The sequence below is a fragment of the Podarcis muralis genome, chromosome 13 (genome assembly GCF_964188315.1).
Source record: "Podarcis muralis chromosome 13, rPodMur119.hap1.1, whole genome shotgun sequence".
In the NCBI taxonomy this organism is placed as follows: Eukaryota; Metazoa; Chordata; class Lepidosauria; order Squamata; family Lacertidae; genus Podarcis; species Podarcis muralis.
The window spans coordinates 16,064,006-16,082,326 of record NC_135667.1 but is presented as its reverse complement, the minus strand read 5'-3'; the positions used below and the strand labels follow the sequence as shown (position 1 = coordinate 16,082,326).

Genomic DNA, 18,321 nt, shown 5'->3' with positions numbered 1-18,321 from the left:
GTATCTGTCAAATTGAACCTTCAGGCAGACACATCTCCATTCCTGACAGAATAAATTGCAGTGGGAACTTGCCCTCCTTCCGGTTCCCCATTTGCTTCCGGCCTAGAACATACAAAAGCACGTTGGCCATTTTCACAGTCACATTTATTCCCCCGTTCTTTGGCCTCTCTGTTTTCCAAAACACTGGGTCTGGATGCTGCTGGTGCTGTCAGATGTGCGGCCTTCGGGGGGGGGGGGGAATGGGCAGGCCAGCATTGCCTACCTCAAACCAAGTCATAAGGGAGGTACCCTTATGCCTGACTCTCATGACCTCCATGTGGCTTTAGAGGAACTAAACAACCTCTGCTACACCGACCTTGGTGAAAATGGTGATGACGGCATGAGGGGTGCTTGGATTCCAGGGGCTGCACAAATGTGATGAAGGTGAAAAGCATTGGGAGAAAGTGTGTGGTTTGGATGACCAGACCTAAGAAAAGTGGAAGCATGGACAAGAAGCTAGAATGTCTTGCTCTAGGGACTCGAAGGGGTGAGGACCCCAGGTGCCAAATCGGTGGGGCCTCCAAGAAGAACGTGCCATTCTTTTATTTTTTTGCAACGCCACTAACATTGGGTGGTTTGTCTTTCCTTGCAGGCTTCATACCTTTGAGGTTAGGGCAGTGGGAGAGAGGCAGTATATGTGGTATTGCACAGAGGAACTAAGAAGGGCCTTCACAATAGGGCATTTTGCTACAGCACGGACGGGGAGCCAGTACCCTTCCCTGATGTTAGACTACAAAGCACATCATCCCTGGCCATGCTGGTTGGGGCTGATGGGAACTGGAGTCCAACAACACCTGAAAGGTCTCAGCTTCTCCTTCCGTGTGTTGCATTACGATGCCCTCTCTGACTTGGATTACAAGGGCTGGTCTTTGGTGGGCTTGGGTGATCCTGGCTGGTGGGTTAATGTCTGCTCGTTCCCTGACAACTCGTTGATGCCACTGTCCCTCAGAGGCTGAAGTTATGCCCAGATGGGGTTGGTGGATAAGAGGGTGTCAAGAGGTTTACGGAGAGCTGCCGTCTTGGGTGCTCAGGCATAGTAGCCCCACAAAAATATCGCTAGGGCCATCATGACGACGGCGTTGATGTTGACGACGCGCCTCCATGTTGGATGCTCGGTGATGTCTGTCAGGCGCCGCAGCTCCTCAGCTTTCTCTTCTGGGCTCGGCTCTGGCTGCTCCTGGCTGTCTGCCGCCATCCCACAGAACCAGCCGAGGCACCGGCGCAGCCTGCCAGAGGAGGCCGCTGCTTTGGGATCTGTGTGGGGAGGGGAAGAAACAGAGGATGGTCAGGGCCTACAAGGCTGTGTGATTGAGGCCACCTCAGAAGGAAAAGGACGCCACTGAGTAATAAGTGGTTTGGGGCCTCCTGCAGGGATAGTTAAGAGGGGAAAAGTGGGATGACCTGCCTCTCATCTCCTGATACTGGCTCAGGGCCGAATGTGGCCCCATGAGCCCCTCTCACTGGCCCTTGGAACTTTCCCCAGGACTTTGCCTCTCACTGGCTTTGCCTCAAAACTCAGTTGTTTTTGCCTGGCTGGAATGTGTCCTCGAACTCATGTCTCTGAATGGGGGGTCGAGACAGGTGTGTGAGTGTGTGTATCTGCCCTACTTCACAAAAGTAAAATTTGCATTTGCTGCTCCTCCCACTTTTGCACCTGACCCTGCGTGTGGCCCTCGGAAAGCTGCCCAGGAGGGAACATGGCCCTTGGGGTGCGAAAGGCTTCCCACCCTTGCGATACAAAGCCTCCTCTCTGCCTCACCCTCCACCTCCAGCGCCTGCTCCAGCCTCCCGTTCCTGGCGGCTTCCATCTCTGCATGTTCCCGGCGCCGCTGCCGGGCAGCCTCCCTTTGTTTGGCTTCCTCCTCTTCCTCCGTGTCCAGATCAACTCGCTCCTCTTTACTGTGTCTGAGGCTGAACACCAGGCGATGCAGCTAGGGTGGCAAGACAGGTGGTTTGGTTAGACGCAAGGTGCGTGGTCGCGTTGCTCACCTGCCCAAGCCCTCCTCTCCTTCCCTTGACAACGGATGGGCAAATATAGTATTGTTATGCGTTGGCAGACGGGTAGGTTGTATGCCTGGGCACCCTTCTAAGTCTTGGAGTAGCCAGGCTAGCTTCCTAGTGAGGTGATAGTCTGGGTAATGGGCCATTAAGGGACCAAAGGAAGTGGCTCTGTGCCAGAGAACAAATGGGGGGGGCCCCACTCCGTCAACTGGCTGGTAGTTAGACCGTAGTTTGTTAAATGCGATGAGAACTATAGTTTTGTGATGGGGAAAACAATAGTTCCCAGGATTCTTGTGTGCTTTAAATATACTTTTCTGTGGCTCGTCTTTCATACCACTAGGCCAGCCTTCCCCAAAATGAGCTACACCCCCACCATGCATTTAAAGACTGTAAACTAGAGTTGCGCTTTTCGAGGCTGCAGATTTGGAGGTGGCAACCTTCAGTTGTCTTGGCAGTGAGGCACGGTCACCCTATAGCCCCCAGTTTAGGTTCGTGTGCCAGGTTCACGTGGATTCCTCTGCCCACCCGGCCTCTATACTCACATGTTTCTCAGGGATAGGCGAGGTGCAGAGAGAGACACCCACCGCAATGGTGGCCGTGAGGCAGAAGAGGATGAAAGCAAAGTAGAGATAGTGGACTCCACAGATCAGGCGGGGGCAGGTGCTGGGGAAGAGGCAACTTCCTGTCCCGTAAAAAAATTCTGGGATCATCCGGGCCATGCCTATGGCTAGCCCCCCCACCAGCCCCCAGAATGCACCCTAAAGAGGGAGAGAGAAAAACAGGGTGAAAGCGAAGGATGAACAACAACAGGCTGGGCTAGGTCTGGCTGCTTTGAATGCTTTCTAACCCAAATATTTGCTTATCCTGTTCTTTTTGGTCTCCTGTGCTGCACCCTAAAATTGAGGGTCCGCAGCAGAACCTGAACAAGGATGGATCCTAAAATAAACCTGTGGCATACTTTATGGAGAGTTAGGCTTCTTTGCAGTGACTTCTCTGTATCTTCTATTCCAATGTCTCCCCATCCCCCGAGCACCTGAATTCCATATCCCAAAATGGCTACTGCCTATCACTTAAATTCCCTTTATCTTAGGCACCTGGCTTTCCTCTCCACTGACTGAGTGTCCCTTTCCCATGCTGACCCCTTCCCGAATGTCACTCACCTGCTCGTTAACTCTTTTGACAAAGAGCCCAAGGAGAAAGATGGCTGCGATTGGTGGGGCCAAGTAGCTGCTGACGGACTGGATGTAGTCAAAGAGCTGGCCCCCCTGGGCCGCCTGCACCACTGGGATCCACGCAATGCTCACTCCCACAAGGAGCAGGATCCACACTCTGTGGGGAGCAACAGCAAGGTGAGAACGCAGCACCCCCTTGGGGAGAGCAGGACGATGGAGGCAGCACCAAAGGCATTTAGCCAGCGGTGCTTGGTTGACAGTTTCTAGGATTTTCGAATATGTCCCTACAGCAGAATGGAGGCAAACTGGACCCGTCCTGAGCTCCCCATTTCTGCTATAGGGCTCCATTAAGTTATCTTAATGAATGAAGTGGTACTCAATGGGTTTGGGGCACATAGCTGTCAACTTTCCCCTTTTCTTGCGAGGAATCCTATTTGGAATAAGGGAATTTTTTTTAAAAAAAGGGAAACGTTGACAGCTATGGTGACACAACCCAGTGCTCTTCCTCACCTGCCCACGATCAAGAGCTCCTTGTCACTGGCTTGCGGCCTCAGGCGGTTGTAGATGTCCATGGTGAAGAGGGTACCGCTGCTGTTGAAGATGGAAGCCAGCGAGCTCATTAATGCCGCCAGCATCACAGCCAGCATGAGACCCCGGAGGCCTGCGGAGGGGAGACACAATGAAGTGGGAAGGGAAGCACATCCGTCTTCCTCGGAGCTCAGCATCTCTCAGGTGACACAGATGGAGCTGGTCAGAATCCATAATAAGGCGAGCGCAGTGGGTTCCAAAGGACTCAGGATTTCAAGCGCAATAAAGTCAGGCAAAACCCGCCCTCCCCTTAACCCCACCGCTCCTTACCACTCGGCATGAGAGACACCACCAGTTTGGGGTACGCAATGTTGGAGCACCCAACTTCCGTGCCACAGATCCGTTTGCATTCCTCTGGGATGACGCAAGCCACTTCGTCTGAGAAAGCAGAGGGGACGCAATGTAACTCCCGGATTAAAATAACTGCAGGGGTCGCCGGCCTGTCAGTACATTTGGATCTTTGAATGAGGGTCGTGGGGGCCGCCCCTTCTCCCCACTTGCAGAGAGACAGGAAGTGAGAAATTGTGTGCACACCCACTTCTCTTTTCCAAAGGGTTTGGATGAAAGTCTGATTCTGCAGACTTATTCTGAGCCTGGAAAGGCCCACAGAGCTGAAAGGGGAAGGTGTGGCACTCTTCCAACTTCCTTGTTTCAGCTCTGTGTATTTTTCAAGGAAGGTAAAGACAACCACCTCATGCCCAAGGACCGGTGAGTTGTGGGGGGAGATGCAGGTGTCATGGGAAGACTGCAGGGGTGCCATCAGTTCTGGACTGATGTTTTGTGTGTGCACCACTTACTGGGTGATGGGCCAGAGGCGTTGGCTTTTACGTTGTAGGTAAGGTAAAGGTAAAGGGACCCCTGACCCTTAGGTCCAGTCGTGACCAACTCTGGGGTTGTGGCGCTCATCATGAGGGAGCTGGCGTACAGCTTCCGGGTCATGTGGCCAGCAGCAGCTTCTGGCAAACAAGAGCAGCGCACGGAAACGCTGTTTACCTTCCCGCCGGAGCAGTACCTATTTATCTACTTGCACTTTGACGTGCTTTCGAACCGCTAGGTTGGCAGGAGCTTGGACCGAGCAACAGGAGCTCACCCCGTCGCGGGGATTCAAACCACCGACCTTCTGATTGGCAAGTCCTAGGCTCTGTGGTTTAGACCATAGCGCCACCCGCGTCCCTTTACGTTGTAGATAGCCAATGTCTAAATAGGTGCTTACATCCCACCCTCAAAGAATCATGGGAACTTTTAGTTTACCCCCCACAGAGCCACAATCCCCTGCACCCTTAAACTAGAGTTCCCAGGAATCTTTGGCAGGAAAATGTGTTTTAAATGTATGGTGTGCATGCAACCTAAACTCTTAAACCGCCAACAATCTCTTGAGGTCCCCAAGGCCACAACGAAAGTGGAGGAAAAAGCTGGAGAGCTGGAAGTTTCTACTTGCTGAGAGGAACCAAACTCACTTTTCAGCTTCTAGAAGGGTAACTGTCAGTGGCATAGCGTGGGGGGTGCAGGGGGGCCGGCCGCACCGGGCGCAACATCTGGGGGTTAGGGTTAGGGTGCGCAAATCCACGGGTTAGGGGGCGCAAATTACTTGCCTTGCCCCAGGTGCTGACAACCCACGCTATGCCACTGGTAACTGTGTTAGTATTTTTCAGCAAAAGCAGGAAAGAGCTTTGTGGTGGCTGCAGGCTAACAAATGTACCATGGCCTAAGATTATCTGATTAAATCTTAAATGCATGCAGAATAAGCACACCTGCCCAGTCGCAACAGCAGTGGTTAGTGAGGGCAACACATATATTGAGAATAAAAGCCCGTCAGCTCTATTCAGGACACTGGTGACAGGACTGAAGGTTGTGGTTGCGTTGTACGTTGGCGGTCCAGCACCAGTGGCATGCCCTGAGATCAGGAAAGCACTCCAAACTTTTTCCGCCTTCATGGAATACCAGTACGTGGCCTCCTTCCCCCAGTTCCGACCTGCCTCCCCAGCCCTCCCCAGGTGTTTACCTGGATACAGGATCCGGCTGATCATGCCGGGCATAACCATAAGAAACATGGGCAGCAGTTTGAGGTAGCCACAAAGGATGCAGCCGGCTTTGACATGGGTGAGGTTCTTCCCAGCGAGGCACCTCTGCACGATCACCTGTGCGGGATGAAAACAGGAACTTTTGCTGCCAGTCATCTTTTCCATGATTTAGCTAATGCCTTTACATGGGGGGTGGGGTGGCTTTTGCCCTGAGGATCCCTCACCTGTCATTCAACAAATGTCATCATGATGTCAGGTGCTTGGCAGAGAGGTGAGACCACACACCTTTCAATAGCAAAAACCACAGTAATAATAATAATGTTTATACCCCTCTCATCTGTCAAAGCTGGCGGACAGGGGTGGAGTGACTATGCACATTAGGTCCCTGCAGGATTTAACACCTCTACATCTCCACATATGAACTGATAGGCAGGGAACAGTGCCACAAAGCCAAACTGAGCAAACTCAAACCCCGCAGCCCGTCATCTGACATCCCCTGCCCATCAGGATGATGTCAGCTAATTGACAAGTGGCCTTTTCTTTTTTTAATTGGCTAGCAGGAGGTTCCCTAGCCCACTTTGCGCAAATCTATGGTGCAACTACACTTGGAAAAACTGAATACCAGTGTTTTCCAATTGGCTAAGTACTGCAGACCGCTTGTTTTTCAAACGCCAAGCCATGGTCCCCCTACTTTTGAAGGTTGTGATATCTCTATGGTAGTTTTTGTTATGTGAATGGTGCCATGGGGACCCCCTGGGTGGGTTACGCGGACCCCCAGTTGGGAACCACTGCTGTATATACAGTTCTGGCCATTGCAACTCAAATAGCGCAAGGCTGGAAAAGGTGCAGGAAACTGCAACCAGAACGATCAAGTTCTAGTTGCAGAAAAGTTACAATGTTTGAGGCTTTTTACATTAGAAAGGCGGCGAGTCAGAAACTGGGTGTTGAAATCCAGAGGAAAAGAGTATGATCTTGTGCAAGAAGGCATTAGGAGATTGCGATAGAGCCAGGCAGAGACAGAGAGATACTCTTGCCCTTGCCTTACCTGGTCAGTGCACCAGTACCAGAGAGAATTGATGGAGAGGCCAAGGATAACAGCCGGCCAGGGCATGTCGCTGACGACGGCATCTCTCATCATCTGAAAGGAGTCTTCGCGGGGCAGGTAGCAGGAGGCTGAGATGTTGTAGAGAGCGGGGTTCGGGGAGAGGGTCTGCCTGGGAAGGGCCTGCATGTACTTGTCGAACATCGCCTGGTAACCTCCCACTGCGTTAAAGGCTGCAGCGGAATAGAGGCGGGCAATTTAAAGATAGGATATGGCACACCCACTCATAAGGTCACCCCAAACATCTGCTACGGTTGCCCAGACTTTTCCTTCCAACCCCAAAAGAACCCAGGCTTTCTCCACCACAAATAATTCACAAATAAAGATTGTTTTTACAACAAGACTTTCAAACCAGAGTTGTACAAGGGATACCAAGATGAAATGTGGAAGATGCACAGCTGAGTTATCTCATCAAAAATAATAATCCTAGTTAAAAAATAAGTAAAAATATTTAGCACCAGCGCAACTCAGGATATGGGTTTTTTGTGGAGTGGTGGTGGTAAAAAAAAGAAGTGTTTTGGATCAGAAATGTAGGCTGGAAACGTGGAGGAAATTGCTAAAATGGTGATGACCAGAGTTTTATTTTTTTTAAAAAGCATTTTAGCTTTATAGCTCTCTTTATTGCTTTAATTTAAGAACCACTTTTTCTAATGTTTTAAGTTCAGAAAATATTTCATTAATATCTAATATATTTCTTTGAAAAACAGTGGAGAAAGCATTTTAGCACTGATTAAAAGCTTGTTTGTTGATTTGTTTAATGTCCCACCTTCAAGGACCTTAAGGTGGCATAAGGGGTGGATTCTATCTCCTCCCCATTTTATCTTCACAACAATCCTGTGAGGTAGGTTTGGCTAAGAGACAGTGACTGCCCCGAGGTCACTCAGTGAGGACTTGGACCCTGGTCTTCCAGGTCCTCGTCCAAACCTCTAACCATTGCACCCCACTGCCTCTGTTACCAATATGATGCCCATGCCTCAGTGTCATATGCGCCACGGGAAGTGACCTACTCACCAAACCCCATCAGGACACAGGATCCACCAATCATGACGAATGACTGGATTGTGTCTGTGAACATCAGCGCTGCCAACCCACCTGGAGGAAAGACAGGAGAAGGCCATGCGCAGGTCATAGGGAACCGTATTACTGCACTAAATCATAGAATCATAGAGCTGCAGAGTTGGAACAGGGATCCTGGGGATCACCTTGTCATTTGGTTGATCCATCTCACTTGGCACCAGCTGCACTTTAGACTGTAAGCTCCTCAGGGCAAAGACCTGTCCTCTTAAACTCTGTAAAGCACTATGTGCACAAGAGGCTCTGTCAAAATACTACCACTACAACACAGACCAGCAACAGCTTGGGGTTTCTCAAGAGCATTAAAGGAATAACCAGACCTGTTCTTCCTGCTCATCATTAGTTAGGCTGCTTATCTTTTTTTCTGGCAGGGATCCTTAATGTCAGTCAGAAATTCAACAGGTGAACTCTCCCTCAGGATGAGGCAAAGCTTTGCCTGTTGAAGCTCTGCCTGCTGCATAGGTATTTAAAGGCACCTTCAGTTGTACATTCATTCAGTTTATATCCTGCCCTCCCTCCCAAAGGAGTGGTTAATGTATAGATGACAAAATGTGTTTTAAAAACAACCGCAGCCAATGATTTCAGGACAGAAAACTAGAAACATCGGCAACTTCATCCATGAGGTGGAAGCGTCATGGAGTGACAGTGCTTTGAAAAATGGGTGCCTAATCTGTGGATCAGTAGTAGCTTTATTATACGTGCCATTGATGTTTGCCATTTTCAGGTAGCCTAGCCTGTTTGTTATTAATTTTCCGAAAAATAGGGAATGTCTCAACTCTTCAAGGAAACAACACCTGAATGCCCAGAGCACCAAACCTCAGTGGGGTGTGTAAGCAGCGGTTATGCATTACTGAGGCATTCTGCCCATGGTCTGAGGTACATTTCTTTGCATATTTTCAGTCAGAGTTAGGCCCTTAGCCCTTGCTGCTGTGCCTTATTTTTTAAAAGTGCCTCATAGAAGTGGGGTCCCCCAGTTTGGGGAAAGGGGGTTGAATCCTTTCCTCCTCCTCAGCTGCTCCTATTAGCCCAGGAAGCAGTTTTTGGAGCCAAATAGAGCTTAGTTCTTCTTCTTGTTGTTGTCTTCCACTGCCTCCCACAGTTTTTAGTTCTACCTGGGGCAAATAGAAGCTGGGGGTGGGAAACTGGAGTTTACTCAGAAAAGGCTGCGCTTGAAGATCTGAGGGCAGAAAATGTGCGTAATGTTCCCAGGGGTAAGATTGCCTACGTGCCGGGATGGAGGGAAGGGGAGATAATGCAGTGAGAAGAGGCTCCCTCCTTTGTGATTCAAACACACAAAGAGTGCAAAGTCCATTTCTAAGCAGGGGGTGGGTTGGTGGGTGGTCCCTTAGCCTATGTTTTGTTGGGAAATCGTATGCAATTAACTTGGTTAATGCAAGGAGTAACGGCCATGCTTGGCACAGCATTTCTTCTCTGTCACACACACACACACACACACACAAGAGAGAGAGAGAGAGAGAGAGAGAGAGAGAGAGAGAGAGAGAGAGAGCTTGCCTTTCAATCTCTCTCACTCTCATATTGTCTGTCACTTACTGCAATACATACACACTCTTCTCCTCTCACATACATACACACACTGCTTCCCTTTATTCCCTCTCCCATTCTCTCTCTCTTCCACATATGTGCACAGACCTGCCTATCTACCTCTTTGAGGTTTCCATCTTATGAACTAGAAATGACTGCCTGTCCTTCCGTTAGACCAGCAGTTTCACAAAATGGCAGCAAATATTTTATTATTTAATTCATTCTTATTTTCTCTTTGCTGCCTGGGATGGGAAGAGGCACATGCTTGGCAGGGGGTTGGATTCGATGGCCCTTGTGGTCTCTTCCAACTCTATGATTCTATGATTCTATGTGGGATTTTCTGTCTCAGATGCAAGCAAGCAAGCAAGCAAGCAAACAAACACACAAACAAACAAACCCTTGACTAGCCCTGGGTGCTATTAGTATCATGGGCTTTGAAGATGCTCAAACTCACGACAAAAAGAAGAAACGTGCTAAGAGGAAGGCACGCTTGGCAAATCCACACAGATGTCCCCACTGTGGAAGGACATGTGGATCCATAATTGGCCTCCACAGTCACTTACAGACTCACTGTTAAAACTGTGTTTATGGAAGACAATCTTACTCGGCTACAAGTGATTGCAGAAGAAGAAGAAGAAGAAGAAGAAGAGGAAGAAAGCTATTAGTATAATATAGCTTGACTCTGGGGATGAGGTGTCATTTGCCCCTGTACCTGTCAAGCACGTTGACTTGCAGCAGTTAACAGGTTGGCGGTCTGAAAAGCTGGTTTCTGCTGTGGTTAAAGGGGCATGAACAGGTCAGGCTGCCTCTCTCTCATGGCTGGTTGGCAACCCGGTTCTCTATTGTATTCCCTGCCTCCAGCCTGTTCCGATAACCATTTCAACGTTCCAGTTACCTGTCACTGTGTAAATGGTGGTTATGATCAGGAGGGCTATGACGGCCACATAAATATTCCAGCCCAAAGCTTGCTGGATGAAGACGGCTCCAGAGAACATGTCCACCTGCCAGGTGAGAAAGAGAAAGCCCAAGTCCATAGATCATGGCTAATGGTCCCCAAAGAAATCAGACTGGGAAAGGGGTTCTTCCCTCTCCAAGAGGAGGCTGGGTGAGGGGACAGGCTTTGCCGGGCAGCTTCCGTTCACCATTAAAATGGCCTTCTCTCCTCAGGTGGAAGTGGACCAGCTGAACCCTTGTTGGAAATCCTGCACCCACTTGCCCACCCTCTCAGTTCTTCATGCCCAGAGAAATGACCTACTGAGATCTTGGTGAAGATATACATGAAAAGGGAGAGGACGGAGAGGTAGAGTCGGATACGTTTGCCTCCAAAGCGCTTCTTCAGGTACTGTGGCATCGTGATGACCTGCAGGGGGAGGAAGCAGCAGGGGAGATGTCACTGCTGTCTTTCATAGCAATAAACAAGAACCGCATAATGTTCGCTCTGCACTAGCAAGGAGTTAATCTTTCAGAGGGGCAACGCCTAAACCCTGGAATTCCCTGCCCATTGACATTAAACAGGCAACTTTGCACTACTGTTTTAGATGCCTGCTAAAAATGCCATTCTTCTTTGGCAAGCCTTTCTAGACATGTAATTTGTGTGTGTGATTGTTGACTTTTTTTAAAGCTTACATTATGATGATAAATTTAAAGTCAACTTGTTGTTAACATTTGATTGCACATTTAAAATGAATACTCTGCTTAAATCTGAAGCTTATTGGTGTAGTAGAGGTGCGGGGGAACCTTCGGCCTTCCAGATTGTTGCTGAACTACAACTCCCATGATCCCTGGCCAATGGCCATGCTTGCCGGGGCTCAATGGCTTGTAGTTCAGCAACATCTGGAAGGTCCAAGGTTCTCCACACCTGGTCTAATAAATAGGTATTAATGGCAGACAGCTGTACAGTGGTACCTCGGGTTAAGTACTTAATTCGTAACCTGAAACTGTTCTTAACCTGAAGCACCACTTTAACTAATGGGGCCTCCCGCTGCTGCTGTGCCACTGGAGCATGATTTCTGTTCTCATCCTGAAGCAAAGTTCTTAACCTGAAGCACTATTTCTGGGTTAGCGGATTCTGTAACCTGAAGTGTATGTAACCCGAGGTACCACTGTATATGGAAAAAGGGGAGCTTCTTGTTCCAAGGGTGAGCTTCTTAGCATGCTCCCCGGGATGAATCCAATATTTTGGCTCTGCTCTTCCATTCCCAACCTACTAGTCCCACAGCATCCTGGTTTTCCATCCTCTTTTCTCTTGCCTCCCAAACCCACTCAGCATCTTCCTCTTCTCCTGCCCTCAGTTTTCACACACCAGTCATTGTTCGACATAGCCAAGGAGTTAAGAATGCTGGATTTAGACATGGGAGACCTGAGTTCAAATGTCTGCGCAGCCATGATGCTCGCTGGGTGACTGCAGATCAGTCCCCATCTCTCAGCCCAACCCACCTCCGCACCCAGTACAGTTGTGAGGAAAAAAATTGGAGTCAGGGAGAACCATGGGGCTACCCTGGGTTCCTTGAAGAGATTTAAAATGTCACAAAGAAGCAAGCAACGTGTGTTCTTATTACCCCAGCTGTGAGGTAGACCGGGACGAAGAGCCATCCTAGGAGGAGGACAAGGAAGAGAGCCTGGGAGGAAAGAGAGAAGTGGGTTAGGGTGGTTCAAGTTCTCACTTAAAAAATAATAATCTTGTTTTTTGGTAGGGCTTCTATATCATTAACATATACGTAAGAGGCAGAAATGTAATGGGTGAAGTTTCCTCTATCGCTGCCTTTTCAAGTTGGGAAAATCTACACCAGTTGAATGTCTATAGGAAAAGTGGTGAACCTCAGGCTTGGGGGCCAGATGTGGCCCTCAATACCTCTCTGTCTGGCCCTCGGAACTCTTCCCAGGCCAAACCACTCACTGTCCCCTGCTTCACACCCTCCTTGAGTGCTTCTGCCTGGCTGGAATGTTCCCTTGCACTCTGATCTTGCCTCTGGACGGCCTGGGTGAAAGACGGAGTGTGCGTATGCATAGAAACTAGCTTACTGTACAAAGGTAGAATTTTGCATGTGTTGCCCCTCCCACTTTCCACTATGGCCCACCCACAGATGGCAGGTGGCCCTCAGAAAGCTGCCCAGGTGACAGCAGGCCCCGATCCAAGTGTGTATGTGATCAGTCCTGCTTGCAGTTTCCGTTCGCCGAATGAAAGCATCTTGCCTCCCCACCCGCACGCTGTGTTTCCCCGAAAAAGAAAGATGGAGCCTGCAGCCCATTGCTTACGTTCCACTCGAATCCTGCCACGGCCAGGCCGGTCGCTGCCCCAGTGCCTGCCAAGCCCACAAAATGACCGCTGCCGATGTTGCTGGCAAAGAGAGAGGCGCCGATCTGTGGGCACACCAACCGCCAAAGAAGGAATAGGGCTTGACGTTCTCCACGCACACCACCAACCAAAAGATCAAAGCCCACCCACCATCTTGACCTTGGTGCTTCTTCCGTCTCTTCCCTCCTGTCTCCAATTTCATCCAATGTCCTAAATATTTTAATTCTCTCCCTGCCATGCCTGTTCATCATCTTAATTTATTTCTCACTTTCTTTTTGCTTCTCTGTATTTTTCCTCTTCTCTCCTGATCTTCCCTGTCTTCTGATCTATCTTCCCACCCTCCCATTCTCATAATATTATTTCATTCCTATCCATCCCTCTCCCCAACCTGAAATATTTGGGGCAGGTGTTTCGAGCCTCAGGACTGGGGGTCAAATACATCTCTCTGGCCCTTGGGGCTCTCCCCGGGGCCACACCCCTAAGCAGCCTTGCTTCACACCTTCATGGGGATGTGTCCTTGAATTCTAGTAATGCCTTTTGCTTCCCTGAATGGTGGGGAGGGAGGGGTGTGTGACTCTGTCTGGAAAGTAGCCTACTGTACAAAGGTAAACATCCACGGCTTCAACCATTTTTGCCTGTGTACTTGACCTGCGGCCCCCAGAAAGTTGCCTTAAAGGGGAATGTGGCCCTGAGGCTGAAAAAGCTTTCCCATTCTCTGATTTGGGGCCTCTTTCCCCCCTGTTCCCAAGCCCCAGGGCTCCCATCTCTTCCTTTGTTCCTGTCCATTTTCTGTTACTCACCGGCCACCACACCATGTTCCTACCAGCCAAGAAATATCCCCTGACGGTACCCCTGTTGGTCCGGCACATCGACTGTGAGGCAAGAGAGAGAGGAAAGGTGGTGTGAGTAGACATTGTGGAAGGGCTCAGCCATTTTGGGGTCTCTGTGTGTGTTATAATATGGGGCTGCATCAAAAGGAGACAAGCACAGAGGGAACAGAGCCCATCCTCTAGGGAACAGATTGTTCAATTGCTAATCTGTTCAATTTTACACCTCATTACCAGCTTGCTAGTACATTCCTGACCGGTGTAGCTTTTTGCAATCATTAACCCATCTGGAACGACCAGGCCTAGGATCAAAAAGAAGAGACAAGGATGGGGAGAAAAGCAGAAAATATGCCCAGTGTGACAGGCCTCCCTGCTTGAATGTGGGGCAGAGGAACCCTGTAGGAGAGGAGAACAGCAAAGGAAATTCTTGAGGCAGTGTTTGGGTTCTAGGTTCTAGGTTCCTCAACTGCATTTACAGGGTCAGGAAGTAGCCACCTCAGGCGGCATAACGGAACAGACTGCCCCCAGTTAAATTTAACACATTTTTAAAAATAACTTGGTTAATAACATCCAAGTAACTTGCAGTTTGAATTATGGTGCTGGAGGAGACTCTTGAGAGTCCCATGGACTGCAAGAAGATCAAACCTATCCATTCCTAAGGAAATCAGCCCAGAGTGCTCACTGGAAGGACAGATTGTGAAGCTGAGGCTCCAATACTTTGGCCACCTCATGAGAAGAGAAGACTCCCTGGAAAAGACCCTGATGTTGGGAAAGATGGAGGGCACAAGGAGAAGGGGACGAGAGGGGACGAGATGGTTGGACAGTGTTCTCAAAGCTACAAACATGAGTCTGACCAAACTGCGGGAGGCAGTGGAAGACAGGAGTGCCTGGCGTGCTCTGGTCCATGGGCTCACAAAGAGTCGGACATGACTAAATGACTAAACAATAAAACTTGCAGTTTAGGTATACACAGATTAGTTTAAATCTTTGTATTTATCTGCAGTCCCTTGGGAGAAGTTTGATATATTAATCAGGCTTTAAAAAAGAAGAAGTTCTAGTTGCATCCTTGAGAGGTGTCAATATAGGCTCACAGTGGCCTTTCATGGGTTTGAAACTTGGTCCCATTCCATGTGTTGACACATCGACCTGTCAATCAGGGATGACAATCAGGTTTCAACAGCAAATGAGCCTTGCAAAATTGGCGAATGACCACCAATGCTCCTGCGAATGATCTCAGGATTGAGCTGGGAAAGAAAGGTTTAGGTAGTTTCTGAGCTACCCTGGACCAAAGTTGTTTTGTAAATTAATACAAGAATCTTGTTTCCGGCTCGGAAGCAGATGGGCAGCCAGTGCCGCTGCTTTAGCAAAACTGAATAGGGTGTGGTGTGTTTCTGAAAACATCTGCTCCAACCTTCGGGCAAATTTATCAGTTGGTGTCTTCTGCCCATTGGGACTGGAAGGGTGGAAGGCAGGGAGGACCACAGGAGGTGGACTGAGAGCCAGTGATAGGTGGAGTCTAGTTTTGCTCCCCAACCTCCTCCCTGAAGGCATCTAGAAGAGAAACACTAAGATCAAGGAGGAAGAAGCTGACTGGCAATGCCCCCCCAGCCTGGTTGCAAGTAATAAGGTGGTCTGGCGGGGGCTGGTTGACAGCCAACCAAAGTTGGAGGAGCAGCCCTAATGGACCAGCACCCACACAAATTTATTCTGCCTTTTTCATGCTTATGGTTATTATTAATGACATTTTGTCACTGAGTAATCCTTTGAGTGAACCGTTAGAGTGCATTTGAGTCTAGCACTTCAGCTGCTTTTCATTCTCCTTTCTGTAAATTTGTTTTATTTACGCTATTTATATGGGACACTTAATCTCCAGGATTTCTAAGCAGTCTACATAAAAAAATTCTAAAAAGTATATGATGGATAAAACCGATTAGAATCAATCCCCACCCCACCAACACACAGTGGCTAAAATAAATGAAAATTTATTATCAAAACAGGTGAACTTAAAATGCCTGCTGGAACGGAAAAGTCTTTGTCAAGCGCTTGACATTCAATGGGGGTGGGGTGGTGGGGGTGGTTCTGTCCAATTTCAGCTGGGGGGGGGCTTTCCATAGGATTGGATTCACAATATTGAATGTGTGGCTTCTGGTAGATACAAGCCGTGTATCGGTGGCATTGGGGGCCACTAACAGAGACTCCCCCAAATATCTCAGTGGTCAGGCCAGGGATATATGGAATCAGGCTGTCCTTAAGAGACCCTGGACCCAAGTTGCCTTGAAAATGAATAGACGAACCTGAAATACTCCGAGAGAAGACATGGAAGACTCAAATGGAGAGATGATGGTGGGTGGATGAGTTGTGTTTGGGCTAGAATAATAGAAGCTTAGAATTGTAGATTTGGAAGGGAGTCCATCTAGTCCAACCCCTTACAATGCAGGAATCTCTTGAGCTATGCAACGAAATGAGCTAACAGAAAAATAGGTGATGGTATGCTCTTTGTCCTGGCTTGGCTCTGACAGCTCCATATTTTACCCTCAAATGCTGGTTCCAATTCCTTCCCCACAGCAAGGCAGTGTCTTTGTTTTCTAAGTGAGGAACTGAGTCCTTTCTTTCCTAGGTCACTTCCAGACTGCCTGTTTATCGAGCATTCATTGGGTTCTGTCTGCAGGGAGATTAGATGATGTTGTGTATCAAACAGACTCATTTCCCGGTGCATTTTCCCATGACTTATTGCAAAAAGTCTGGTTTCAGGGGAGGAGAAACAAGTCTGTTGCACAGGAGCTCCCAATCAACTAATTGCACAACCTGAATTTTCCAGGATGGGATGGAATCCCACCTGAAAATAAAGACAGTCTGCAAAAAAAACACAACCCTAGATGAGGGAAGCGTGTTTACGTGAGAGGAGCACCCCCCTCCCTACATACATACCCACAGACCGACTCCAATGACCGCAAGGAAGTAGAAGCAGATGACGGAAATGTCTGCTGGATTGTTGATGGCCGCCCTCTCTGGCTCGAGGACTGGTGATTCCTCCTCCATGGTGCCTCAAGCTCTGACTCTCCCACAGTCAAGTAGGCAAAGTCAAGGAACTCTCTGGGGCAGCTCCTCTAGGAGTGGTGGTTAATAAAAAACTCAGTCATAGGTTGGATGTGCGATTAACTTGGACTCTACGTGGTGGATGGGAAGCAGAGCGATGTGGGGAGAGGGCAACTTCCAGGAACCCGGGCTCAAGTTGTTACCTTTTCTTTTACGGACAAAGAGTTGTGTGTCTCCACAGACAGCAACTGACATTTCATTTCAGATTCCCGGATCTCCCGTCTTGGATAAGCTTCACCTGTTGGCAGTAGGGATGTCAAGGGGTGGAAATTTCCATTCTTCCCTGTGTTCATCACAATCAGCACCACTATAAGTTTGGATCCTGCTAAAACCTATTTTGTTTTTATAAATGATTTTTATTGGTTTTACATATAATCACATTACGTAACATTGTACCCTCTTATTTTTGGCTCAACTGAGCCTAACTTCTTCCCTCCCTCCTGTCTGATGGTTTACAAAATTAAACTTTACATCTTTACATTTTGCTTCATTTCTTATCCTTGTTATATCATTACCTAAAATATTATATTACTCAACCTTAATAGGTAGAATTTTGGAATGCTTGGTCTCGCTGGTTCTGGATTCTTCCTGTCAGTTTCGCCAGTTCTGCAAAGTCCATCAGCTTCATCTGCCACTATTCTTTTGTTGGTAACTCCTGTTGTTTCCATCTTTGGGCAAACAAAATTCTTGCTGCAGTTGTTGCATATAAGAACTTTTTTTTTAAATCTTGTCTCGGTATCTCTCTACCCACTATACCCAACATAAAAGCTTCTGGGTTTTTTAACAAAGGTGTTTTTAAACATTTTCTTTAACTTATTATATATCATTTCCAAGAAAGCTTTTACCTCCTTTACATGTCCATCACATATGGTAAAAAGTACCTTCCTTTTCCTTACATTTCCTTACATTCCTTACATTTCCTTACCTTCCTTTTCCTTACATTTCCAAAATTCATTTTTTGTTCTATACATTTTGGCCAGTTTAACTGGTGTTCAATACCACCTATATATCATTTTCATAACATTTTCCTGCTAAAACCTATTTTGTTCGTCTTGCTATCCACTATGGCCGAAGCTAACATCGTTAATCACTTCAGTGCATTTCAACGGAAGGGAAGTATCAAAAACAATGCAGAAAACAACCTTAATTATTTATGAAATTTTCATGGACCCAAAAAACACCACAGCCACAGTGATTACTACTCATATTCATTTGCGGGAGATCTGTCCCTGACCTTCTGTGGAAATCAGAATTGTGGCAATTTCAACACCCATTTATGCTTCTGATGGAATTCTCTGACATCTCTGCCTGTTGGTTCTTACATACTTGGGGGCACCGGAAATGTTTCTACCTTCATGTTTGAGCCCTGAAAAGAAGCTTCAATATGTACTGTGATGAATTCTAGCTGAAGTTGAGGCTCGCCCCATTCTTTCCCAAAAGGCCTTAGGAGACTTGCCAGGCCTTCTGATCTAAACATGGAACAAAGCTCAGCTACACTCAAAGCTCCTGCCAGGTTTAGTCTCTTTTTCAAGGTCTCTCAAGAGGAAAGACTAATATCTCGGAG

The 18,321-nt window shown here is 48.1% G+C and overlaps 1 protein-coding gene across 1 annotated transcript; it reads right to left on the bottom strand.

Moving 5' to 3' along the window:
* Nucleotides 1–127: 127 nt before the first annotated feature.
* On the bottom strand, nucleotides 128–16,761 carry SLC5A2 (solute carrier family 5 member 2). Its single transcript, XM_028705082.2, has 15 exons — nucleotides 16,590–16,761; nucleotides 13,635–13,706; nucleotides 12,795–12,899; nucleotides 12,098–12,157; nucleotides 10,795–10,899; nucleotides 10,435–10,540; nucleotides 7,935–8,015; nucleotides 6,867–7,096; nucleotides 5,803–5,938; nucleotides 4,071–4,178; nucleotides 3,723–3,873; nucleotides 3,201–3,369; nucleotides 2,583–2,798; nucleotides 1,799–1,970; nucleotides 128–1,293 (listed from the first exon to the last, which is right to left on the bottom strand). The coding sequence occupies exons 1-15, from the start codon at nucleotides 16,698–16,700 to the stop codon at nucleotides 1,067–1,069; spliced, it is 2,049 nt and encodes a 682-aa protein (XP_028560915.2). The 5' UTR covers nucleotides 16,701–16,761; the 3' UTR covers nucleotides 128–1,066.
* Between the last annotated feature and the right edge of the window lie 1,560 nt (nucleotides 16,762–18,321).